General features: G+C 46.6%; 1 protein-coding gene across 2 annotated transcripts in view; it reads left to right on the forward strand.

The window, feature by feature from the left end:
- Positions 1 to 3,816: 3,816 nt before the first annotated feature.
- Positions 3,817 to 26,745, forward strand: part of KIF13B (kinesin family member 13B) — a 216,976-nt gene continuing 194,047 nt past the window's right edge. The window contains exon 1 of one of the 2 annotated variants that reach the window (XM_051842522.2): positions 3,817 to 3,978. In XM_051842522.2, coding sequence (XP_051698482.2) covers positions 3,924 to 3,978 — 55 coding nt within the window. In that variant the 5' untranslated portion in view covers positions 3,817 to 3,923. The remainder of the gene's footprint in view (positions 3,979 to 26,745) is intronic. The other variant, XM_051842523.2, reaches the window with a different exon arrangement.

The raw sequence follows: 26,745 nt of genomic DNA on the forward strand, positions 1-26,745 counted from the left end.
AGTCCCTCTAGTCTAATTCTCTGTCTGACACTGTTATTGAGATCTAGGCTTCCACTAGGAATTCACAATACAGGAAAGCGCGCAAAGTTGAAAACTAGGTAAGAAGACACCCAGGGACAGCTTCCTTTGTGGAAAGAGGTAGATTTTTGGACTCAAACAAATTTTTGTTTTGCGTTTGAACCCTGCCATTTACTAAATGAGTTGAAGAAATCATTTAATGAGGCTGAGATCAATGACAATGCTCTGTTGTAATAGTCTCACTCCCCAAAATCTATTGTCTGCTGAGTACCAGGCACTGTACTAGGCTGGAGATAGAGAGACTTAGACTCTTCTAGACTCTTCCTCTCTGTGCTCAAGAACTCCGAGTGTAGCTGGGGGACAGATGAAGAGACAACTGTAACTGGGAAAACTAAGCAGTGTGACAGAGTGAGGAAGGCCAATCCTGCTTTAGGCTGAGAGATGCAGTTTGCCTTGAGGGAGTGATTTGCTCAATGCCTTGCCTTCCTTTTGAAAGAACTTAGTACAAGTTTCCATTTTTAGCAGTGGGGTTCTGGAAACTATTTTGGAAAAACTAATGGTGAAAAGTAGGTCTTTTGAACGCCTGTGGACTGAACAATCTGCACGAGCACATTTCCAAAATACAGGATTAAGGTGCAATGGTTAAGACGCTGGGATGCCTGCATCTCGTATCACAGTGCCTGCGATCCAGTCCTGGCTCCTCCACTTCTGATCCAGCTTCCTGACAACGTGCACTGGCCGGGGAGACAACAGGTGATGGCTCAAGTGGTTGGGTTCCTGCTACCCACATGGGAGACCTGGATGGATTCATCCCAGTCCACGATGTTGCAGATTTGGGGAGTGAACCAGAAGAAGGTCTCACTCTGTCTCTGCCCTTCAGATAACTGAAAAATCAATCAATAAATATTGTTTTAAAAAGGAGATTATCTTAAAACACACATACTTAGAACCAGGGCAAAATGTCTTTCTCAGTCTGTGCTGGGACCACTAGAAACTGTTGAATGGGTTGCAAAGCAACAAAGAGTAAACTAGAAACTAGTTTTGGAACGAGTACATTTGCAAAATTTTGGGCAGAAGAAATGAGAAATTCCTTATAGCTACAGCGGAAATTCAACATTACACACTATACATGTTTATTGGCTTCTTTTTTCTAAACATTTATTTATTTATTTGAAAGACAGATTTATAGAGAGAGGGAAAGACAGACAGAAAGGTCTTCCATCCACTGGTCACTCCCCAAATGGCCCAAATGGCTAGGTGGGGCTGGTTCGAAGCCAGGAGCTTCTTCTGGGTCTCCCACGTGGGTGCAGGGGCCCAAGCACTTGGGCCATCTTCTGCTGCTTTCCCAGGCCATTAGCAGGGAGCTGGATTGGAAGTGGAGCAGCTGGGACCTGAACCTGCACCCATATGAGATATTGGCGTTGCAGGCTTTGGCTTAACTCACTGTGCCACACGCCTGCCCCATATTTGATTTATTAAGCGCATGTTTTGCAAAGGTCCGGGGGAGGGCTTGCTTCCTAGTTCTTTCCCCTTTTCCTCTCATAGTTGCAAACAGACAATGCAGGCCTCTCCAGCCTTGTAGCAGCCTGGGCAGTCCCCGGCCTGTGAACTGCAGGCACTTCTCCCTTTTCACTTGTGGGGAAGCCTTCCAGGTCTGCAGGTTCTAACTCGCATTTCAGCCCTTTCGTTCTCACCTGTCACAGGAAGGTTTCCCAGGAGAAGATAAAGTCTAGACTTGGGCTCCCTTCTCCGGGAATCTTGTCTTTCCCTGTGCTGCAGACGTCCAGGGAGAGAGAGAAGTCAAAGACCAGAGGTCAAAGGGAGAGGAGCCCATAGGGGTTTTCCCGGCTGTCTCTAGGGCAGCTACTGTAATTTTCTTCCAATCAGATGTTTCCAGAACAATTTGAATGATTTTGGAACTTTAGAGAAAGTCCTCACCTCTTTCCTAGTAAATTCCTCCCTTCCCCCAGCCTCTTAGGGGCTTTTTCCTCTCATGTTCTAGGTTAAATTTAAGTACAGTGTTTCCTTAGACACAACATCATCCTGTTTTTGCTTGCTTTGCTTCTGTTTAAAAAGCTGTATTTAAGCTAGCATCAGGACATGCAGTTTATTTTTATTTATTTATTTTTTTGACAGGCAGAGTGGACAGTGAGAGAGAGACAGAAAGGTCTTCCTTTTTGCCGTTGGTTCACCTTCCAATGGCCGCCGTGGCCGGCGCGCTGCAGCCGGCGCACCGCGCTGATCCAAAGCCAAGAGCCAGGTGCTTCTCCTGGTCTCCCATGGGGTGCAGGGCCCAAGGACCTGGGCCATCTTCCACTGCCTTCCCGGGCCATAGCAGAGAGCTGGCCTGGAAGAGGGGCAACCGGGACAGAATCCGGCGCCCCGATTGGGACTAGAACCCGGTGTGCCTGTGCCGCAGGCAGAGGATTAGCCTATTGAGCCGCGGCGCCAGCCAGGACATGCAGTTTAAAAACAAATTTTATGGGGTTAAAGATCAATATAGTTAAAATAAAAAAAAATTATTCGCATGAGAGCAGAGAGTGAGACCAATCTGCTAGCCTCTGGCCCACTCCCCAAATGGCTGCAACAGCTGGGACTGGAAAAGGCCAATGCTGTGTGCCAGGAACCAGGGACCCAGTCTAGGTCTCCCACATGGGCAGCAGGGCCCAAGCATTTAAGTCGGCATGCTCTGCCTACTGGGTGCACATCAGCAAAAGCCGGGGCCACGACTGGAACTTAGGGGATGTGGGTGCGCCAACCACCAGGCAAAATACCCACTCCACACAACTGTAGCCGTTAAACACTAATTCCCCCTCTGCCCTCGCGCCAGCCCCTTAGACTACTCACCTGTGTGATGCTGACTACCCTATGGACCCTCACTTAGTGAAAACATTTGTTCTTTTGTGCCTTGCTTATTTCACGTAACATAAGGTCTTCAATGCTTCATCCATGATGCTGCAAGTGCCAGAACTCCCTTACTTTCAAAGGCATTTTAAAACTTTTTGGACAACACCGCTTGCATTAGAAGTATTTCAACACTATGGTTGGTAGAAGTACAAGATGTGACAGCTTTCTATGTTTATTCACCCGTGAAATAGTTCTGCATTCTGCACTGTCATTTAAAAGTTACTTATTTTCATTGTACTCAACGGCACAGATTAACTTTTATGCACTGCTTCGCTCCTCAAATGCCTGTCACAGCCCCGGGTTGGGTCGGGCCAAGGCCTGGAGGAGCCAGGACTAGGAGCTGGGTCTCCCTGGTTGTGGCAGCTGCCTCCGGGGTGCACGTTAGCAGGAAGCTGGAACTGGGAGCCGAGCAACACCAGAACCCAGGGACTGCATTATGAACTGTGGTCGTCTGACCCGCTCCGCCAAATGCCTGCCCCGGAAGTGACTTTTAACTTGTCTTGAAGGACAAGTTCAGGACACAAGGCCGGGAGGGTAATCCAGCAGAGGAAATCACTTGAGCCAAGGGCTCAACCACTAAGCTCGGTTGGCAGAAAACAAGCATGAGCGGTAGCAGGGTCCCCAATGCCACCCAAGCAAGTTCGATCCCTCCACAGTTACGTCTCTATACTAATCGCGAGAGTAAGAAAGTTGTAGAAAAAAGGCATTTTCAAAAGCCCCGACCGCCGACTCCAAGTTCCAGGGAGCGACGCACGCCGGGAGCTTTCCCGCCGGAGCCCCTCGGCCGCCGCTCCGCCCACGCCGGCCCTCAGCGACTACAAATCCCGTCAGGCAGCGCGGTGCGCCCCAACCTCGCGTCTGCCCCGCCCCGGGCCCAGGCCCCGCCCCCCGTCCACGCCCCTCCGCCCGCGGCCCCCTCCCGCCGGGTCAGCCCCGAAGAGTTGCCCGGTGGCCGCGGCAGACGGAAGCCGAGCGAGAGGTTCGGTGGCCGCAGCAGAATGGGAGACTCCAAAGTGAAAGTGGCGGTGCGGGTCCGGCCCATGAACCGACGAGGTGAGAGCGTAGCCCGCCGGGCCGCGCGGCGGAGGTGGCAGGTGCCTGGCGCTCTGGTCCCTCGGCCGCCGTGGGGGGTCCGTCCGGCCCCGCCCCTGGAGTCGGCGGCGGGGCGCCCCGAGGCGTCGCGCCTGCGCCCCCCGGCCGGCCGGTCCCGGGGGGCCGCGGGGCCCCACTCCTGGGCCGCCACGCTCCCCGCTGCCCCTTCCGCCGGCCGCCCCGCTCCGCCCCGCCTGGCGCCCTTTAGCCCTCGTCGCCTCCCTGCCCTCCCGGGAGGGCGCCCCCGACGCGCTTCCTCGTTTCTACTCTGCTCCCGCCCGGTTTCCCCGTCCCCTCTCCCTCGGCTGGTCCCTCGCCAGGTCCCTCGCCAGCTGTCACCGCGGCCCCGGCCCCTCTCGTGCCTGCCCCAGGACCCCGCATCTCCGCCCGAGTCGCCCCAAGCACGGCCCCGCACTTCTGTGTCCCGCCGCAGGGAAAATGGCAGGGAGTGGGGCTGACCGCTCCGGAGGAGGCACTCGAGTGCAATCTTCCTCCGCCTTGTGTTTTTTCTTCTTTTTTTCCACTTTGTATTGCTTTAACCTGGACGGTCTTAAAGAGTTGGGAAGTAAATACTGCGCTTTGATGAGGCTCAGGTGTAAAAGGATGCCTTTTTGGCACGGACTGTTGAGAAACTTTTTTTGCTTGAAGTCGTATTCGTCATCTCGCAACAATAAATAGTTTAGGTGCCAAGATTCTTGTGAAATTGTATCTCTCAGACATTCTCTTAAGTCTTTAGGGAGGGTAGAGAAAGCAGATAAGCGGAGGACATTTAAGTCAAATGGAGTGGCGAGGAGGTGGGCTGGGTCTTGGTTTGGATACTTGGCTAGAGCGGGACGGGGCGAGTTACTCTGAGATAATGCATTAGAAGGCACTTTCCCTTCAAGGTCGTGTTATTGGGAATCCCTGGTGTAGGCCCAGGAGGCGACTTTGCAGTGCATCGGAATCGGTTGTAGGTATCCGAGTCATTTTCCAAGCTGTCTTTTTGTTTTGCAACTTCTCTGTTCAAAATCAAGTGTTAATTTTATGTAGAAGCGACAGGTTTTCCTTTTCTTTGCTCTGGTGTGTGTATATTGAGCTGTGCAAGTTGACAAATGCGTAGCTGGGCTGACTTGGGGAAGCTGGTTTCTTTCTTGGCGCTGTCTCCTGTCTTAGGTTTGTCCACCTGTTCCTGCTACAGTTGCTGAAGGCCGTCAGGGGAGTTTTTTCCTAAGTACTTAATTACTTTAAGTCGTCAGCTAGGTAAGATTGGAGTCTTCGGCTTCTGCCTCACTGCTCCACACTCTTGACAAAATGAAGTCATTTAAATGGATCCCTGGAAGTTTTCGGAAGCTTCAGGTTTTACCCGAAGCAGGTATCTTTGTTCACTTCAGATTTCTTCAGTTCAGTGATTTAAGAAAAAAAAAAAAAAAAAAAAAAAAAACCCAGCGGATGACAAACAACATATCTGGGAATTGATTCTGAAAGGATAGTTTCAGCACATTCTTAGAATTTTCTTTTCACAAAAAATCTTGGAAATGTCAGTGCTAAAAAGAGGCAGCGCTAACCAACCAGCACACAAAGAGCTGGATCCCAGACTTTAGAGCCCTTCCCCTTCCCCTCTCGTTTTCCCCATCAGTTTCATTTTTGGAGGGAAATTACCGCACTTGTCAGTTGCCGCTGATAAGAGGCTAACAGTCCTTAGCCTCTCAGAGGTGTGCAGAGAATAATTGCAGCTGGGGAGTGGATAGTAGCCGTGGCTTGGGTTGAAGTCAGCTTAAAATCCGTGTTCACGTGTGACTTCATTCTTCTGTAAGTAGAAGTACATCGTTTGTGGTAAATTGCGCCTCCGTGTTCTTGGTGGCCCTCACCTGGGCCTCACACACCCTGACACGCACAGGATTTCTTCTTTCTGTGGTTAACATAATTGTTTCTGTGCATAATTGAAATGGGCTTTTCTGGTTGGTCGTGAAGTGGTGTTGATGTCGGTGTAGGTGTTGTTATGGGAGACAGAGTAGTGACCTTCTGGAGCCAGTGACTTTTCAGTTAGTCTGTAGAGTTTGTACCAAAAACCTGAAACAGAACCACTTACCTTTCTGGGAATTTTGACAAGATCAAGTACTTTGGACAGTTATTACTTCTGGGGAAATTAATATAGTAAGTAGTAGCATATAATTATGGCACATAATGAATTTTGGGCCTAATTGTTGCTACCATACCATAGCCTGTAAATGCAGGAAGCAACCTTGGGAATGACTCTTCACAGATGAGGGGGGTTCTGAGCATGTTACTGTGATGTATATAGTTTTGCTGTGTAGATTCTAGTGTTTGGAACCGCATTATCCATCTTTTGAGGAAAGTCTGACATTTCCCAGCAACCTCTGGTGTATTCCTAAGTTTTTCATGGCATTCTGTGTCTGATTGAATTTAGGTCTGGGTTTTATGCTGGTTGATTGGCTTGCTATTTACTATTTATCATGACAGTAAGAGTGCTTCAGCCTTTTTGTTAAACTGTACTTGTGCTTGGGAAACTTAGTTATTTGAGCATTAATTGTTAGCCCAAATTCAATAATATTGAATTTAATTATAAGGGTTATATTGGGGGCTGGTGCTGTGGCATAGTAGGTAAAGCTGCTGCCTGCAAGACTGGCATTCTATATGGATGCTGGTTCCAGTCCCACCTGCTTTTCTCTCTCTCTCTCTTTCTTCAGGCAGAGTTAGACAGTGACAGAGAGAGAGAGAGAGAGAAAGGTTTTCCTTTTTCCGTTGGTTCTCCCTGCAATGGCCGCCATGGCTGGTGCGCTGCGGCCAGCGCACCGCACTGATCCGAAGCCAGGAGTCGGGTGCTTCCTCCTGGTCTCCCATGCGGGTGCAGGGTCCAAGCGCTTGGGCCATCCTCCACTGCACTCCTGGGCCACAGCAGAGAGCTGGACTGGAAGAGGAGCAACCAGGACAGAATCCTGTGCCCCAACCAGGACCAGAACCCGGGGTGCCGGGGCCACAGGTGGAGGATTAGCCTAGTAAGCCGTGGCACCGGCCCCAGCTGCTTCTCTCCAGATACAGCTCTCTGCTGTGGCCTGGGAAAGCAGTAGAAGATGGCCCAAGTCCTCGGGCCTCTGCACCCACATGGGAGACCCGGCAGAAGCTCCTGACTTTGGATCAGCGCAGCTCTGGCCATCTGGGGAGTGAATCAGCAGTTGGAAGACCCCTCTTTCTCTGCATCTGCCTCTCTCTAACTGTGCCTTTCAAATAAGTAAATCTTTAAAAAAATTATAATGGCTAGTTTTTCAGGAATATTTTTCTAGTTATACATTTTGACATACTATCAAAGCAGAAAATAAAAGGAAAAAATCCTCCTACATCCTTCCATCCTCACAGCTTTTCTAATTTCCATCCCAGTTTGCTGACATGTGTGTGTAGTTTCACATGCTTGTAATATTACAACCTTTATTTTTGTCTTCATCTGAAATGATAAGCTAAACAGCTAGAGGAGTAAAAACCTCCTTTGTCATGAGATCTTGGAAGTTGTATTTGCAGATGCTGTTTGCCTTTTCCTATCACTGGGGCAGCTGTGTGTTGTGTCCGGGACAGAACGCGCTTCTCATGCATTATTAACCCATGTCATCATTAATTGAGCTGCAAGTTTTACAAGCATCATTGATGCTAATAGTCAGATCAGTGACACTCTCCTTTTCAGGAGTTTGTTCTATAACTTTAGGTGGTTTAGAAAATATTTATTAGGTAAGTGAGCATTTTTATGGAATGCCTTCCAGCCATCCAGCTTATCATCAATAGGAGATTTTATTGTCTTTCCTCAAGGGAATTCCCGCATTTAAGTCTATTATTAATTTACAGAGTAAGTAATCTGTATAAAAGTAGGAAAATACCTTTGTTACCTATCTGGCCTAAAGGGATGGAACCAGAAAATTACACCAGAAGTTGGATTAGCAAGAGATGGTGAATAGGTCATGTCATTTATTAGGAAGTACAGGCCATACATTTATTTTGGCAGGCATTTCTCAATAGTTTAGTCTGCATTTTATCATACTTGATGCAGTGAAAGACACAAAGACTTATGCAATAGTGTCTGAGTCAGTAAATCATGGGCAGTGTATGGCAGTGTAGGAGGGACTATTATATAGCCATTAAAAAGGATGACTATCAAAATCATGTAACACCAAAGACGACTTTGCTGTGTTAGTGGAAAAAGCCGATTGTGAAACTGAACGTGTGACGGTGGTTGACTCTGCTAGTATGATTATTACTCTGTGAAAATGTATACAGAATCATGAAAACGATTATTGGGAGGTTTTTATTTCCTGAAAACCTTCTGCTGTCCCCTGGTATTTGTTCAGGTTTTCTAAGTGTACTGTAGGGCTCATGCCATGAGGAAATGAGCTTCGTGTGGAGATAAGATGGAGAGGTAAACAAGCACAGCAAACTGCTGGTTACGAGGTGCCAGTGGAGTGACCGGAAGTACAGGAATTCAGAGCCAGAGATACCTAGAGGCCTGGGGACTAGGCAGGACTCCGGGAAGGCATCTTCTGATTTGAAAGAATGGGTGTTGGGAGGGGAGGGGAGAACACTGCTTCTATGAGGAAGAAGTATGGCCTGAGAGCAAAGACATGGAGATAAGGAACAAGCAAGGCAAGTTTAGGCAACAGCACAGGATTGGCCTGCCAGAAAGGGATATTCTGTGAGATTGACAAGAGAAGATGGCAGGAGAAAGGTCAGGCGCATTGCAGGGCACCCTCGCCGATAGCTGGGCCTGGAGTCTGGGCTTAGGGCAGCTCCGTGTGGCGCTCTGTGTAGGCCTGACACACACAAAGGACAGATGGGCAGGTCTCTGAACAGGATTGGAAACCTAGGTGGGTGACAGATTCCAGGCAGAGCTGGGCAAGAATTCAAGCTTACAGTGACAATGCTGCCAAGAAGCCGGAGGAGGCTGGTCGGAGTCAAGTAATCAGCAGTGAAGGAAGTTCAAGGTGGAACAGCACTGGGGAGGAAGCTTGCAAACCTGGCCGCCAGTGGAAAGCAGTGATCCTTAGGAAGTGAAGGGGCTGGGAGGGCGAGGTGCCCTGGGGCTCTCGGGGATTCTCCAGCCTTCTCAGAAATCACTGACCGATGTGGAGCTCTGGGTGAGGGAGGATGGACATTTCTGACAGTATTTGGTAAGACAGAAGATACTTGTTTCACCAGCTTCTGCGTGATATGCTGGGGCAGTGACACACATGTGCTACAGTGCTGTTTTGTTTCTGTTGCCAACCCAGAGGCTGAAGTTGAGATTCATACACGGAGGGCCAGAGGTGCACGTTCATAATACCAAATACAGTTCTGTTGAATCGATAGTAACTTGCCCTCTCAGCTCCAGAAGCTGATGACTAGTGTGTGACTTCTCCATTTTTTAAGTTTTGAAGATGGGAGAAGCCACGGACAAAGCTATTACTTAAAGAGAAATTGAGTGGACGTGGATTTATTGGTCTCCATGCTTGGTGATTCAATTTCCTTGTCTTCGGCAGAGTGGGCTCTTGAGAAAGGCTTGGCGAAGATGAGCAGTGTGCTCTGGCAGTGGGGAAGTCTGTGAAACTCGGCCCTGAACGCAGCTCCATAGCCCAGCTGTGCTGAGCTTTCACTCTAAGAGGTCGGAGGTGCCTTTGCAAAATGCCACTCATTTGTCCATTCAGTTTGATAGTGTTGACTAAAGAAAAAAATCATTTTTTGAGAGCTTTGTGCTGTGTGCTACAGAGTTCAGTGCTTTGTATACATTATCTTATTCTTCAGATTCAACTTTGAAAGGTAGTTGAAAATTTCCATTGAGTGGCATCTAAGAAAGGTTATGGTCCCAGAATGACACAGCCAGGCTGAACCTGGAACCTGAATGACCTGTGTGCTTTTACTGCTGTGTTGGACATGGTGGTTCTCAAAGGCGTCTTGCAATCTTGACATTACAGTACATAACTTTCAGGGTTTGCATTTTAGATTTTCAGAATAACTAGAAGCTTGTCATGATCTTTGACCAAGGGAACTTGGAGTTTTGTTGGTAATGAGATGCACAGGTGTGACTTTATAAGAACAGATGACACAGTAACAGTGAATTATGAATTGAAGACACGAGGGTGGTTGAGCAGGTATTTGGTGCAGCAGTTAAGCCACTGCTTGGGACATTTGCATCCCATATCTGCACTGCTGGGTTCCAGTCCCAGCTCTGCTCCTCATTCCAGCTTCCTGCTAATGTGCACCCTGGGAGGCAAGGCCACCCAAGGGGAGACTGGGATTGAATTTTTGCCTCCTGACTTTAGCCTGTCTCAGTCCTGGCTGTTGTGGGCATCTGAGGAGCAAACTGAGGAGCAAACCAATGAATGGGAGATCTGTCTGTGTGTCTACCTGTGTTTCAAATCCATGAAGAAGAGTTGAAAGGAAATCTAACAAGGGATAGGTGAGAAGAAGGGGCGGGACTTGAGGATGACATGACAAGCAGCAGGAGCAGCTCTCCTGGTCTCTGCATCATCCCGTGGGGTGGCGTGGAGAGTCCACATGGATGCCCCACAAACTCGGTGGTTTGGTGTTGCATTTGAGGAATACTGAGCTCAGACAGTCATCTGCAGTTTCTGAGTTAGATGATGATACAAGTGCTGGTGTCATTAACTGAGATCAGAGCAGGTTTTGGGGTGGAAGTCTGGGAGAAGGGGAGTTCTACTGCATGCTCAGCAGTCTTCAGTCGGTGCTCATCACGTGCCTTGTACTGCGCCTGCAAGTATGAACAAGACCCAGCGCGTGGCTGGAAGGAGCTCGGCAGAGCTGTTGAGTTTGAGATGTCTGAATGGAGCCCAGAAGGCTGTTTTGCATAGGCATCTGAAACAAAGGGCCTCAAGATGCCTAGAGATTTAGGAATCATTCCCACAGGCCGAAGATAGAGCTTGGAATTAAGCAGTGTGTGAAGGAGGCAGTCGCAGAGGCCAAGGAGGGAGAAGGAGAGTCGGGCAATGTTTGGTAAGCCCTGGGAGGAAGAATGTGTCCAAGAATGAAGGGCAGCAGTCAGTCAGCTGTCACAGCAGTGGCCAGCACGGCTAGTGCTGACAGGGCCCAGGCAGTCGGCACCATGCGAGTCCGTGGTCACTTTCAGAGCTGTTTCAGTGAAATGAGTCCATTCGTGTAGGGGTGTTAGTAGTGGCCAGGGATGAAGAAGGTGTGTAGGGTCAGTGTGTCTCCGTGAGCGTCCCTTAAGGCAGCTGTGTGTGGAAGGGAAGGGTGAAGAGTGTGTCTCGAGGCCTAGGGTCAGGCCTCCAGACCTTCTGCCTTTTCTCCTCCAAAGTCTGGGGAATGTTTGAGGCCTGTTGGAGAGGGAGGCTTGGAGACATGGAAGAGGATACGTACATAATGGGAAGACCCGTACACAATGGGAAGACCCGGAGGGCTTAGTATGCTTGCTGAGGTAGATTGTGAGGTACTAGGAAGTGAGAAGAGCTGGGGTGAGCTGGGATTTTCCAGGCAGTGTTTGGAAAGGTAGTTGAGGGACTCTTTGAGTGTATTTCACAGTTATTGAAGGTAGCAGGATTATTCCTTCCACATTTTTTCTTTTCTTTTTTAGATGTAATTCATATACAAAAATGTACCCATTCAGTGGCTTTTAACAGGGATTGCAGCCACCACTGCTGTCCAATTCCAGAACACTGTCGTCACTCCAGAGATACACCCTGTACCTGCAGCAGCCACACTCTTCCCTCCTGCCTCAGGTCTTGGCAACTGCTAATCTACTTTGGGTCTCTATGGATTTGCTTAGTGGGTGTTTCTTCTAAATGGAATCATATAATCTGTAGGCTTTTCTGTCAGGCTTCCTTCACTTTACATAATCAGGGTTTATCCATGTTGCAGTATGCATCAATACCTTATCCTACTTATAGCTGAATAATATTCAGTTATGTGGATGAGCCACACGTGTTCATCTGTTCAGCAGTTGATGGGCATTTGACTTGCTTCCACTTTGTGGCTGTTATGAACATCGATGTGGAAGATTTTGGACAATATTTTCATTTTGCATGGGTATGCATATACATAGTGAAATTGCTGGGTGATATAGTAACGCTAACTTTTGAAAAATTGGCTATTTTAAAAGTTTACTTAATTGAGAGGTGAAGCGAGACCAAGAACTCCCATCCACTGATTCAGTCCCCAGATGCCTGCAACATCCTGGGCTGGGTCAGGCAAAAACCAGGTTTCTCATGTGGGTGGAAGAGACAATTGAGTCATCTGCTGCCACCAAGGTACAGGTTAGCAGGAAGTTTGAATTGGGAGTGGAGCCAGACTTGAACCCAGGCACTCCGATGTGGGGTACAGGCATTCCAACTTTGAGGAACTGTACTGTTTTACATTCCCATTTGCAATATGTGATTTTTCCAATACTTGTTTATTTCTCTGTTTTATTATTGCCATCCTAGGGAGTATAAGTCGGTAGAATCTCATTGTTGTGATTCACATTTCTCTGAAGGATAAATTTGAGCACCTTTTATCTCCATTTTGGTTATTTGTATACGTTTGGAGAGATCATTATTCAAATCCTTTTGTTTTTGTTGTTAGAAACAATTGCTCCACTTGGCATTAATTATTTTAAATGTTATTTTCATCTGCTTGAAACAGAGTGGCAGAGAGATTGACTGATCTTCATCTGTTAGTTCATTCCCCAAATGCCTGCAATGACCAAGGCTGGAGCAGGAGCCTGCAACTCCATCTGGGTCTCCCATGTGGGTAGCAGGGACTCAAACACTTGAACCTTCATCTACTGCCTCCCAAGATGCATTAATAGGAACTTGAATCAGATAGAGGCCCAAACCAGCACTCATGGAATGTGAGTGTTGTGAGTAAAAGATTAGCCTGCTGGGGCACAAAGCCCTGGCATTTATTTTTGAATGTGGTGGGTAGTAGGGATGCAGCTTCATTCTTTTGTACATGGATATCCTGGTTGTCCCTGCACCATTTGTTAAAATGTTTTTCCCCCAAACAATTGTCTTGGCATCCTTGTCAGCTATCAGTTAGCCATAGGCTTAATAATGTATATCTGGGCTCTGAGTTCTATTGCATTGATCTATGTATTGTGTTCTATTGGTCTATATTTTTATCTTTCTATACTTCGTGCCATATTCTTTTGTTATTGTAGCTTTGTAGTAAGTTTTGAAAATGGGGAGTGTAAGTCCTCCAACATTTTTTTTTTTTTTTAAAGATTTATTTGTTTGAAAGGCAGAGTTACACAGAGGGAGGCATACACACACACACATACGCGCACATACGGGCACACACACATACACACACACATACGCACACATACACACATACACACACATACACACACACATACAGAAAGAGAGATCAAGATCGAGATCTGTTGATTCACTCCCTGGATAGCCACAATGGCTGGGGCTGGGCCAGGCTGAAACCAGGGTCCAGGAGCCTCCTCTGGGTCTCCATGTAGGTGCAGGGGCCCAGGGACTTGGACCATCTTCCACTGCTTTCCAGGTGCATTAGCAGGGAGCTGGATCAAAGTGGAGCAGGCAGGTCACGAATTGGTGCCCATATGGGATGCTGGCATTGCAGGCAGTGGCTTTACCGGCTATGCCACAGTGTTGGCTCCTGTAACTTTTTCTATTTAAGATTGTTTTGGCTGGCCGGCGCCGCGGCTCACTAGGCTAATCTTCTGCTTGCAGTGAGGGTACTCCGGGTTCTAGTCTTGGTTGGGGCGCCAGATTCTGTCCTGGTTGCTCCTCTTCCGGTCCAGCTCTCTGCTGTGGCCCGGGAGTGCAGTGGAGGATGGCTCAGGTCCTTGGGCCCTACACCCGCATGGGACAAGTTTTTATTTTTTAAAAAAATTTATATATTTTTCCAAAAAGGCCAGTGATTTTAATTTTTGAGACAGATGTGAGGTGGGGGAGAATGTGCTCCCAAGTAGTGGTTCACTCTCCAAAGGCCCCCAATAGCCAGGATTTGGCTGGGACTGGAACTAGGAGGTGGGGACTCAATCTAGGTCACCTGTGGGAGTGGCCAGAACCTAGTTTCTTGAGCCATCCCCACTGCTGCTTCCCAGAGTGTGCTTTGACAGGAAGCTGGAATCGGGCAGCGCTGGGACGCAAACCCAGGCGCTCTGATAGGAGTTCCTGGAGTCTTAGCATCTTGACCGCTCGAGTGAAGGCCCATTCCTGCCTTAGGAGTTTTTTTCTTTAAAAATTTTAAAAACATTTATTTGAGAGGTAGAGTTACAGAGAGGTAGGGAGAGGTAGGGAGAGGTAGGGAGAGGTAGGGAGAGGTAGGGAGAGGTAGGGGGAGGTAGGGGGAGGTAGGGGGAGGTAGGGGGAGGTAGGGGGAGGGAGAGAGGGGGAGGTAGGGGAACGTAGGGGGAGGGAGAGAGGGAGGGAGAGAGGGAGGGAGAGAGGGAGGGAGAGAGGGAGGGAGAGAGGGAGGGAGAGAGGGAGGTCTTCCATTCACTGGTTCACTCCCCAAATGGCTGGAGCTGAGCTGAACTGAAGCTGGAAGCCAGGAGCTTCTTCTGGGTTTATCATGTGAGTCCAGGGGCCTAAGGACTTGGGCCATCTTCTACTACTTTCCCAGGCCATAGGCAGAGAGCTGGATCTGAAGAAGAGCAGCCAGGACATGAACTGGCACCGCAGGTGGAGGCTTAGCCTACTATGCCACGCGCTGGCCACCTCACAGGTTTTTAAATATCTATTTGCTAGTCTGCTGAAGTTAGGTAGTTTCTTGAGTATGCACATTTTTAAGTCATAAGATTATTTTGATTATTTTCACATTGTGACATCACTTTCTCTTCTGATACCCATCTTCTGTATTCTTTTATTCCTTCAGTCTTTAGCCACATTAGAACTGAGTTAGGTTTTCTACTTATTTACTGAGTTGTTGTGTTTACTGGTAAAAAATGAAAGTAGTGATTATGAAATTTGGCATATTTTTCTAGAAAGGAAAAGATTAACTTGGCTTGACTTACATTATTTGTTTTTCTTCTGGGGTTGGCATACCTCAATAAAAAACAGATCTGAAGCAACTTTTAAGCAAAAAAATATGAGCTGTTTTCTCTGTGCCGAGAAGAATCTTACATTCCAATTGGGAAACCAAGTCCTTGGTACATGAAATATTAGTGATGCATATTTGATTTTCATGAACATACATGGACATGTATGTGACAGAAATTAGTTGGAAATAGGACCATGTATAATGTGCAAGTTCCACAATTTAATTAGAAAGTAAATAACACAAGTAATTTGTCTTTCTTTTATAAATAGACCTTAGGGGCTGGTGTCATAGTGGAGTGGGTTAAGCTGCTGCCTGCGATGCCGGCATCCTGTATGGGTGCAGGTCCAAGTGCTGGCTGCTCCACTCCACTCCGATCCAGCTCCCTTCTAATGCATGTGGGAAAGCAGCAGAAGATAGTCCACGTGTTTGGGCCCCTACACCCATGTGGGAGATCCAGATGAAGCTCTAGGCTCTTGGCTTTGGCCTGGCCAGCCCTGGCTGTTGTAGCCATTTGGGGAGTGAACCAGCAGATGGAAGATCGATTTCTCCCTCTCTCTGTAAGAGACTTTCAAAGAAATAAATCTTAAAAAAAAAAAAATAGACCCCAGTGAATATTGTCGCTCCCCCTCTTCGTGGAGGAACGACACAGAACCCTGCGTTGTTCTTTCGTCTGCTCAGCCCTCCCCGGGTTTGCTGCTGGTTCTTCCCGGGTTGGCTACTATCCCTTCCACCTCCGTGGAAGGGCAGTTCCCCCTGGCCACATTCCCCACTTCCGCAGGGGAGCGGCACACCGCAGGCCGGCTTTCTTGGGGGCTGCACAGGTGTTCCCTCAGATGTTCCCCTTAGATGTTCCTGGTGCATGCCGTCTCTCTCCTCCTTTATAGTCCTCCTCCGCCAATCCCAACTCGGCTGCCCACACGCCGAGTACGCTGCTCTCCAATCAGGAGCAAGTCCTACAGTTTATTGGTTGAACTGGAGGCAGCTGTGCAGAAGCTGTTTACTTCTCTCCCAGCGCCATATTGTGGGAGAGCAGATGCATAGAATAAGTCTTAATTCCAGTAACTCAGTCCAGTCCGGGCTGCTCCCCACAAATATAAGAGTAAGTTATAGTTAGCTTTTTTAGGAAAGTGATTGGTAGGTAAAGGAAGGTACATCTGTGATTCTGATTAGCAGATCTGGTTTGGAAATTAACTTTTGAGAGAATTAGAAGAGCAGATTACTAAATGGACACCTCAGATTTGTTTTGTTTTCACAGGGATGATGCACTTCCCAGATGGAACATGAGTTATATAAAGGGAGTCTACCAGGCCCTGCCCGTGTTTTCCATGATGTCATTGGGGTGCGAGCCATAGCTGATTTGTACATTGAAGAAAGACTTGTTTCAAACTACTGCTCACTTTTACAAGCTGACTAATAGGGTGGCTGAATAAGCCAATTTATCAGCTGTTGATATTTTAATTTTCATCATGAGGAATTTGATCTGGAAATGGATCCTGTTTTGGAAATACTTGTAATAGGGATCTTTAATGTTAGTGGAGTAAATTTCTTATCCTTTTTTTTTCTTAAAGACTCATGGATACATCAAAGCATTCATGGTTTTGGGTACTGTAAAGCTTGATTAATCATCATATAAATTTACAGTTCACTTTAAGATCACTCTGGTTTTTAATTTGTTTTTACACATAGTACTAACTAAGTCATTATTTTGGGCTTCACTAGGAATAAATTGTGTTATGTTATAATGATATATTTTTAGTGTTTTTTAAAATTGTGCTAAAATACACACATTTATGATTTTAAACTTTTTGAAGTACATAGTTCCATAGCATTTATTTTTGGACAGGCAGAGTGGACAGTGAGAGAGAGACAGAGAGAAAGGTCTTCCTTTTTTCTGTTGGTTCACCCTCCAATGGCCTCCGCAGCCGGTGTGCTGCGGCCAGTGCACCGCGCTGATCCAAAGGCAGGAGCCAGGTGCTTCTCCTGGTCTCCCATGGGGTGCAGGGCCCAAGCACTTGGGCCATCCTCCACTGCACTCCCTGGCCACAGCAGAGAGCTGGCCTGGAAGAGGGGCAACCGGGACAGAATCCGGCGCCCCAACCGGGACTAGAACCAGGTGTGCCGGTGCCGCAAGACGGAGGATTAGCCTATTGAGCAGCGGTGCCAGCTCCATCCATAGCATTTTTAAAATATTTTCACATTGGTGTGTTGATGTCACTGTCAGCCATATATTGCAGGATTGACACTCCATTACTAAGTGATAACTTCTCCATTGCCTCTTCCCCTGATCCGTGGTAACCAGCACTCCTGACTGACTACTGGAAGTAAACTGTGCAGTATTTGTCCTTTGGTTACGGGCTTGTTTTCAAGGTTTACCCATATTGTAGCAGGCACCAGAACTTCTTTTCAGTACAGAATAATGTTTCGATGTGTGCGTATGCCACATTCTGTTTATCCATTCCTTTGTCCACGGACCCTTGGGCTGCTTCCCGCTTTGGCTGTTGTGAACATGGGTTAATTTAGTGCTGTTTTTACAGAGGCAGCGCGAACAACTAGGTCCTTACCTTTTAGTCTCAGAGTTGTTCCAAGTGAAGAGGAAGATGTTTATTTTTTAGATTTTTGGCAGGTGTTTTTTTTTTTTTTTTTTGATGCTGTTGTTCTTTGTTTTTATTTTTAAGAGATTTATTTTATTTATTTGGAAGGCAGAGTGACAGAGTGAGAGAGGGTGCGCTTCCATCCGCTGGTTCACTCTCCAGATGGCTGCAACAGCAGGGTCTGCACCAAGTGAAAGCCAGGAACGTGGAACTCCATCCGGTTCTCCCAAGTGGGTGCAAGGGCCCAAGCACTTGAGCTGTCTTCTGCTGTCTTCCCCGGCATGTTAGTAGGGAGCTGGATTGGGAACAGGGCAGGGACACTTTACTTTTTGTTTTTGTAAGATTTATTTACTTGAAAGAATTATGCGGAAAGGGAGAGAGAGGAGAGAGAGAGAGCGCTCTTTCATTCTCTGCTTCACTCCCCAGATGGCCACAAGAGCTGGGCCAGGCTGAAGCCAGGAACTTGGAACTCCATCCAGGTTTCCCACATGGGTGGCAGGGGCCCAAGGACATAGGCCATCTTTCGCTGCTTTTCCCAGGTGCATCAGCACAGAGCTTATGTGGAGCAGCTGAGACTCGAACTGATGCTGGCGTTGCAGGCAGTGGCTCAACCCGCTATGCCACAATGCTGGTTTCAGAGTAGGGGCTCTTAACTGATGTTCCAATATGGAATGCTGGCATTGCAGGTGGAGGCTCAACCTGATGTGCTACAGTAGTGGGAAGTTTTTAAGTTTTTTCAGATTAAATTTTTTAAATGACAGTTTTTTCAAAAGCTATTTATTTGAAAGAGTTCCAGAGAGAGGTTGAGACAGTTAGAGAGGTTTTCCATATGCTGGTTCACTCCCCAAGTGGCCACAATGGCTGGAGCTGAGCTGATCTGGGCCCCCATGTGGATGCAGGGGCCCAAGGATTTGGGCCATTCTCTGCTGCTTTCCCAGATGCATCAGTTGGGAGCTGGATCAGAAGAGGAGCAGCCAGGACTTGAACCTGCACCCACATGGGATGCCGTCGCTGAAGGCCAGGATTTTAACCTGCTGCACCACAGTGCCAGCCCCCAGATTAAATTGAAAACCTAAATGTGTACTGTTTTGCTTCCTAAGCATTATAGTGTAAGAAGTTTTCAGTGGGAAGTGTTATATTTAGGATTTGGTAGCAATATTATTGAATTCAACCAACTGATAATATTTCAGAGTATGTTAGCTGTAACGTTTTTTATTAAAAATTTTAAAATTTATTTAAAAGCAGAGAGAGGGACAGAGACACAGATCTTCCAGCTGCTGTTGGTTCACTCTCCAAATGCCTACAACAGCTGGGGCTGGGCCAGGCAGAAGCCATGAGCCAAAGTCTGTGTCCAGTTTTCTCACATTGGTGGCAAGGAGGAAACTACTTGAGCCATCGCCTTCTTTCTCCTAGAATGCATGTTACCAGGAAGCTGTAATCTGTGGTGCAGTCAGGCAACTCCAATAGGGGATGCCACTAGGCCATAGCATTTTTATTTTTTATGATTTATTTATTTGAAAGTCAAAGTTACACATAGAAGTAGAGGCAAAGAGAGAGAGGAGAGAGAGGTCTTCTATATGCTGGTTCACTCCCCAGTTGGCAGCAACGGCCAGAGCTGTGCTAATCCAAAGCCAGGAGCTTCTTCCAGGTCTCCCACACAGGTGCAGGAGCCCAAGAACTTGGGCCATCTTCCATTGCTTTCCCAGGCCTCAGAGAGCTGGATTGGAAGTGGAGCAGCCAGGACTTGAACCGGTGCCCATATGGGATGCCGGCACTGCAGGCAGCAGCTTAACCTGCTATGCCATAGCGCTGGCCCAGGCCATAACATTTTGTGTGAAAATGCTTTTCAGGGGCCGGCGCTGTGACGCAGCGGGTTAATGCCCTGGCCTGAAGCACCAACATCCCATGTGGGTGCCAATTCTAGTCCCAGCTACTCCTCTTCCAATTCCGCTGTCTGCTATGGCCTGGGATAGCAGTAGAAGATGGCCCAAGTCCTTGGACCCCTGCACCCGCGTCGGAGACCTGGAAGAAGCTCCTGGCTCCTGGCTTCAGATCGGCACAGCTCCGGCCATTGTGGCCATCTGGGGAGTGAACCAGTGGATGGAAGACCCCTCTCTCTGTCTGTCTCTACCTCTCTCTGTAACTCTGTCTTTCAAATAAATCTTAAAAAAAAAAAAAATGCTTCATATATCTGACCCTTAAGGTGTTTTTTGTTTTTTTTTTTTTTTAGATTTTATTTATTTAAGAGGTAGTTAGAGACAGTGAGAGGGAGAGACAATGAGAAAGGTCTTTCATTCACTAGTTCACTCCCCAAATGGCCAGAGCTGCACCAATCCAAAGCCAGGAGCCATTTGCTTCTTTCTGGTCTCCCACGTGGATGCAGGAGCCCAAGCACTTGGGTCATCCTCTACCACTTTGCCAGGCCATAGCAGAGAGCGGGATTGGAAGAGGAGCAGCTGGGACTAGAACCAGTGCCCATATGTGATGCTGGCGCCACAGACGGAGGATTAACCTGTGCCACAGCGCCGGCCCCACCTTTAAGTCTTTAAATCTGTTTTCTTGAGTGTGTTTTAGATTTATTTAAAAAATATTGTTTGTTATCTTTTTTTTAAGATTCATTTATTTGAAAGGCAGAGTTACAGAGAGGGACATGCAGAGAGAGAGAGAGGTCTTCCATCCACTGGTTCATTCCCCAGATGACCCAAACAGCTGAAGCTGTGCCAATCTGATGCTAGGAGCCAGGATTCTTCTGGGTCTCCCAGTCAGGTTCAAGGGCCCAAGAACTTGGGCCGTCTTCTTTCCCAGACCATAGCAGAGAGCTGGATTGGAAGTGGAGCAGCCGGGACTCAGACCATATGGGATGACAGCACTGCAGGTGCCTGTTTTACCAGCTACGCCACAGCGCTGGCCCCTGCTAGTTGTTTTGCCCATACATATTTTAAACAGTTTTGGAGAAAGCCTTCTCTTAGTGTCTGTGGATCAATCAGCAGAGTTAGAGTGGGAATTCTGTTTGATAAATGTTGACCTGATAAAGAATGAGGGGAATTGTTTGCTTGCTAACCACCACCTTTTTTTTTTTTTTTTTTTTTTTTTAATTGGGGCTGGAACTTGGTGCAGTGGGTTAAAGCCCCGGCCTGCAGTGCTGGCTTCCCATAAGGGTGCTGGTTCAAGTCCCGGCTGCTCCTCTTCCGATCCAGCTCTCTGCTGTGGCCTGGGAAAGCGGTAGAAGATGGCCTAAGTGCTTGGGCCCCTGCACCCGTGTGGAAGACCTGGAAGAAGCTTCTGGCTTTGGATCAGCTCAGCTATAGCCGTTACGGCCATTTGGGGAATGAACCAGAAGACCTCTCTCTCTGGCTTTACCTCTCTTTATAACTCTGTCTTTGAAATAAATAAATCTTTAAAAATATATTATTTATTCAAAAAGCAGAGTGACAGAGAGGGAGAGCGAGTGAGCCAGCGAAAGATCTTCCTTTTGCTGGCTTTTTCCCTGGATGGCAGCAATAGCCGATTCTGGGCCAGGAGGATGCCAGAAACCAGGATCTCCATCCTGGTGTCTCTGAGGGTGTCCCTGTTCTGCTGCCTTCCCAGGTACATTAGCAGGGAGCTGGATTGGAAGTGGAGCAGCCAGGACTTGAAACGGCACTCTGCCATGGGCTGCTGGTATTGCAAGTGGCAGTTTAATCCACTCTGCCGCAATGGCGGCCCCTAAACACATCTTTGATTAGTGTTAGTAGTAAGGAACATTTTTAAGTGTTGCCGTATTTAGGACAAGATGACTTTAGGTTAGGTGTATTTGTCATTAGGTAATTCTTGGTATTGTATAGGATTTTTCAGAGATTGAGTCTGTAATCATACCATTTAATGCATCCAGGTTATTGCTGGTATTTGATGCACATGGGGTAGGTGGTAGAGAGAGAAGCTGTTAAGAGAATAAAGAAGAAACATACAAATATTGAAGGAAAATGTTCATCTTCCTTCATTTAAGATAATTTGAAATGAAGGTCATGCACCATTGTAGGGCAAAGTAGTTGACTGACACCTGGCTTTTCAGGCATGCATTCTAGCATATAGTGCTAACTGCAGGTGCAGCTCCTCTGCTCAGACCAAATGTTCTTGCAAGAAAGTTACTTTGTGGTGAGTGGTAAGAGAGTGGCTTCTGAGTCACAGTGGAATTTCCGGAGAGTTGCTAATGCATTTGGGTGGTAGTATAGATCTGACTGTAAGGGGCCAGCCAATATGATATGGTCAGATACCATTAAGCAGGAGTACTAACAAGTGATGATGATTGCACGCTTTCTTGATCGCTGGGCCTAAGGAAGTGGAGAAGTAAAACTGAAAAGAGTTGCCATGTGCTGCTGCAGGTTTCTGTGATAGTCAGTTTAAACACAAAGCATTAGAGACTTTAATGCTAGTTTACTGTGGTGGAACGTATTTGCCCTCTATATCTAGGTAAAACAGCTCTAAAGCTTTTGTTTGATTCTCTTGAAAAATATCTCAACTGAAGTTCATGGCCTAGTGTTGTGGCTAGAAAAACATGTGGATTTTGTTTCAAAATAAAATAGATGAGCATTTGTAATTATAATATCTTTCCATTGTGAAGATAAACTAATATTTTATTTTTAAGAAAGAAAAATAAACTAAAAGACCACTAGCTTCTTTGTGCTTCTCAAATACATCTTTGAGAAGGAAAGTAGAATACTTGATAGAACAAGAGTTGTGGACAGCGCAGAAAGGAAAGGTTTTGTGCATTTGTCTTAGATAACTAAGACAAGAAGAAGAAAAAACCTGCCTTTCCTAGTAGTGAAAATACTCTTAGGATGCATATGACACTGACATTTGACCAAGGTTCTTTGGGAAACAAAAAGTGACTCTAGCCTAGGACAGCTCCTTTCCTTAGAGCTTTATTTGTAGCAGAAATAAGGCCAACAGGATCAGGAAAATATAATAGGAGAACATAATCGTGATGCGCCCTGTACTTTAACAGCTACATTGAGATAAAATTATATCCCAGCCAATTCAGTGGTTTGTAGTATGCTTGCAGTTGTACAATCATCAGCACAATGCATTTTTGAAAAATTTCTTCATATTCAAAAGAAAAACCACACCCATTAGCAGTCACTCCTTGGCCCCAGACAACCATTAATCTACTTTCTGCCCTGTAGGTGTGCTTATTGTGGACATTTCAAGTCAGGGGAATCACATACAGTCTTAGCTTTTTTTTTTTTTTTTTTAAAGATTATTTATTTGAAAGGTGGTTAGAGAGGCAGAGGGGAAGGGGGAGGGAGAGATTTATTTACTTAGAAGGCAGTGTAACAGGAAAGAGAGAGAGCGGGAGTGAGCAAGAGACAGAGCTTCTGTCCACTGGTTCACTCCCCAGATGGCTTCAACAGCCGGGTCTGGCCCAGGCTGATGACAGCAGTCAGGAACTCCATCTTGGTTTCCCACATGGGTGGCAGGGGACCAAATGCATGGACCATCTTCTGCCTTTGTAGGTGAATTATCAGGAAGCTGGGTTGGAAATGGAGCAGCCAGGACTGGAATTTGCACTCCAGTATGGAATTCCTGTGTCTTAACCTGCTGCACCACAGTGCTGGCCCCCTTCATTACTTTTAATTGCCAAATAATGTTTGTTTCTAAGGATGTGCTGCATTTATCCATTCATTACTTGATGGATGTTTGGATTGTACTTCTTAACTGTTATGGATATCCAAATCGTGTCATTTTTCTTGGGTATATATCTAGCAGTGAAACTGCCAGGTCAAGTGGTAGCTGTGTTTAACCTTGGAACTGCCGGCTGTCTTCCAGAGTGATTATTTAATTTTACATTTCTATTTGTAACGTATTAGGCTTCTGATTTCTGCATATCTTGCCAATAATTTTTAGAACTTTTATTTAATGAATGCAAATTTCATAGGTACAACTTTAGGAATATAGTGGTTGTTTCCCCGTACCTGTCCTCCCATCTCCACTCTGGTCCCACCTCCTACTCCCTCTCCCATCGCGTTCTTCATTAATGTTCATTTTTAGTTTCACTTTATATACAGAGGGCCGACTCCATGCTAAGTGAAGATTTCAACAGTTTACACCCACATATACACACAACGTATAAAGTACAGTTTAAGAACAAGTTTTACAGTTAATTCTCATAACTAAGGACAGAGGTCCTATATGGGGAGTAACCAGTGTCCATATGGGATGCTGGCACTGGAGGCAGTGGTTTGACCTGCTACACTACAGCACTGGCCCCAGAGAAGTACATCCTTTGATGGCCCCTGCTTTCTTTTTCTTTTCTTTTCTTTTCTTTTCTTTTCTTTCTTTCTTTCTTTCTTTCTTTCTTTCTTTCTTTCTTTCTTTCTTTCTTTCTTTCTTTCTTTCTTTCTTTCTTTCTTTTTTTTTTGACAGGCAGAGTGGACAGTGAGAGAGAGAGAGAGAAAGGTCTTCGTTTTCTGTTGGTTCATTCTCCAATGGCCTCCACCACCGGCGTGCTGCGGCCGGTGTACTGCGCTGAGCCGAAGCCAGGAGCCAGGTGCTTCTCCTGGTCTCCCATGCGGGTGCAGAGCCCAAACACTTGGGCCATCCTGCACTGCACTCCCGGGCCACAGCAGAGAGCTGGACTGGAAGAGGGGCAACTGGGACAGTATCTGGCACCCCGACCGGGACTAGAACCCGATGTGCTGGTGCCACAGGTGGAGGATTAACCTATTGAACCCCGGAGCCGGCCGGCCCCTGCTTTCCACTGGGGTCTCACTCACAGAGATCCTTCATGTAGGATATTTTTTGCCACAGTGTCTTGGCTTTCCACGCCTAAAATGCTCTCACAAGCCTTTTAGCCAAACCAGGAAGCCTAAAGGGTTGACTCTGAGGTCAGAGTGTTACTTACAGCGATTATGATTCTAGGAGTCTGCTGTGTAGACTGCATTCCATGTTGGACATCCCCTACTTTTTAATTCTGTCTATTATTATTACCAGGCACTTGATGTTATTTATATGATTTCTTCTACACTTAATCTTATATATATGTTGACTTTAACACTCAACATGATCACTTTTACAATTAATATGTTATTTTTACCACCAATTTTAATGGGATTGGAGTCCCATGACAAGTTTTTAAGCTGTACCTTTAAAGTAAATCCATAGGACTGTATGCAGAACTATACAGCTTTATAGTTACAAACTTCCTCCTCCCTCTCAAATTCCCCCTCTTATTTTTTACTGGGATCTATTTTCAATTGTCTTTATATACATATGATTAACTCTGTTAAGTGAGGAGTTCAACATATAGTATGAAGAAGAGGGAAAAAAATAAAAAATAGTCAAAATAAAAAACCGTTCCTCAACGGTCAAGATGAGGGTTATTCAAGTCATTGTTTTTCAAAGTGTCAATTTGACTTCCACAACTTTCCCATTTTAGGTGTGCTATTAATTCTCACAGATCAGTGAGAACATATAGTATTTGTCCTTTTGGGACTGGCTTATTTCACTAAATATGAAGTTTTCCAGATTGATCCATTTTGTTACAAATGACCAAATTTCATTTTGTTCTGCTGTGTAGTATCTCTTTTTTTTTTTATTTTTATTTATTTATTTATTTATTTTTTGACAGGCAGAGTGGACAGTGAGAGAGAGAGACGGAGAGAAAGGTCTTCCTTTGCCGTTGGTTCACCCTCCAATGGCCGCCGCGGCCAGCGCGCTGCGGCCGGCGCACCGCGCTGATCCAATTGCAGGAGCCAGGAGCCAGGAGCCAGGTGCTTTTCCTGGTCTCCCATGGGGTGCAGGGCCCAAGCACCTGGGCCATCCTCCACTGCACTCCCTGGCCACAGCAGAGAGCTGGCCTGGAAGAGGGGCAACCGGGACAGAATCCAGTGCCCCAACCGGGACTAGAACCCGGTGTGCCGGCGCCGCTAGGCGGAGGATTAGCCTAGTGAGCCACGGCGCCGGCCCCTGCTGTGTAGTATCTCATAGTGTACATATCCCATAATTTCTTTATCCTCAGTTGATGGACATTTAGGTTGATTCCATGTCTTAGCTATTGTGAATTCTGTGGTAATAAACATGGAAGTGCAGATAGCTCTTCTGTTTACTGATTTCATTTCCCTCGGGTAAATTCCCAGGAGTGGGATGGCTGGGTCATATGGTCTATATTCAGATTTTTGAGGTATCTCCATGATGTCTTCCACAGTGGCTTTACCAGTCTACATTCCCACCAACAGTGTGTTAGGGTGCCCTTTTCCCCACATCCTTGCCAGCATTTGTTTTTTGATTTCTGTTATGAGAGCCATTCTGAGTTGAGCTGAAATCTCATTTTGATTTGCATTTGCCTGAGAGATAGCAATCCTGAACATTTTTTCATGTGTCATGTTGGCCATTGGATTTCCTCTTTTGAAAAATGTCTGTTAAAGTTCTTGGTCCATCTCTTTTTTTTTTTTTTTTTTAATTTATTTGACAGAGTTAGAGAGAGAGACAGAAAGGTCTTCCTTCCATTGGTTCTCCCCACAAATGGCCGCTACGGCTGGCACTGCGCTGATGTGAAGCCAGGAGCCAGGTGCTTCCTGCTCTCCCATGCGGATGCAGGACCCAAGCACTTGGGCCATCCTCCACTGCCTTCCTGGGCCACAGCAGAGAGCTGGACTGAAAGAGGAGCAACCGGGACTAGAACTGGCGCCCAAATGAGATGCTGCTGCTGCAGGCGGAGGATTAGCTAAGTGAGCCACGGCGCGGGCCTGGTCCATCTCTTAACTGGATTTTTGTTGTTGTTGTAGAGTTTATTGATCTCTTTGTAGATTCTGGTTATTAATCCTTTATCAGTTGTGTAGTTTGCAAATAATTTCTCCCATTCTGTCGGTTGCCTCTTCACTTTCCTTACTATTTCTTTTGCTTCATAGAAGCTTCTGAATTTGATGTAATCCCAGTTGTTCATTTTGGCTTTGACTACCTGTGTCTCTGGGGTCTTTTCCAGGAATTGTTTGTGCTAATGTCTTGCAGGGTTTCCTCAATGTTCTTGATTAATTCGATCATTATGGGTTGTAGGTTAAATCTTTAATGCATGTTGAAAGGATTTTTGTGTAAGGTGTAAGGTAGGGGTCTTGCTTCATACTTCTGCATGTGGACATCCAGTTTTCCCAGCACCATTTGTTGAGAGACTGTCCTT

Source organism: Oryctolagus cuniculus, chromosome 2, assembly GCF_964237555.1.
Source record: "Oryctolagus cuniculus chromosome 2, mOryCun1.1, whole genome shotgun sequence".
NCBI lineage: Eukaryota > Metazoa > Chordata > Mammalia > Lagomorpha > Leporidae > Oryctolagus > Oryctolagus cuniculus.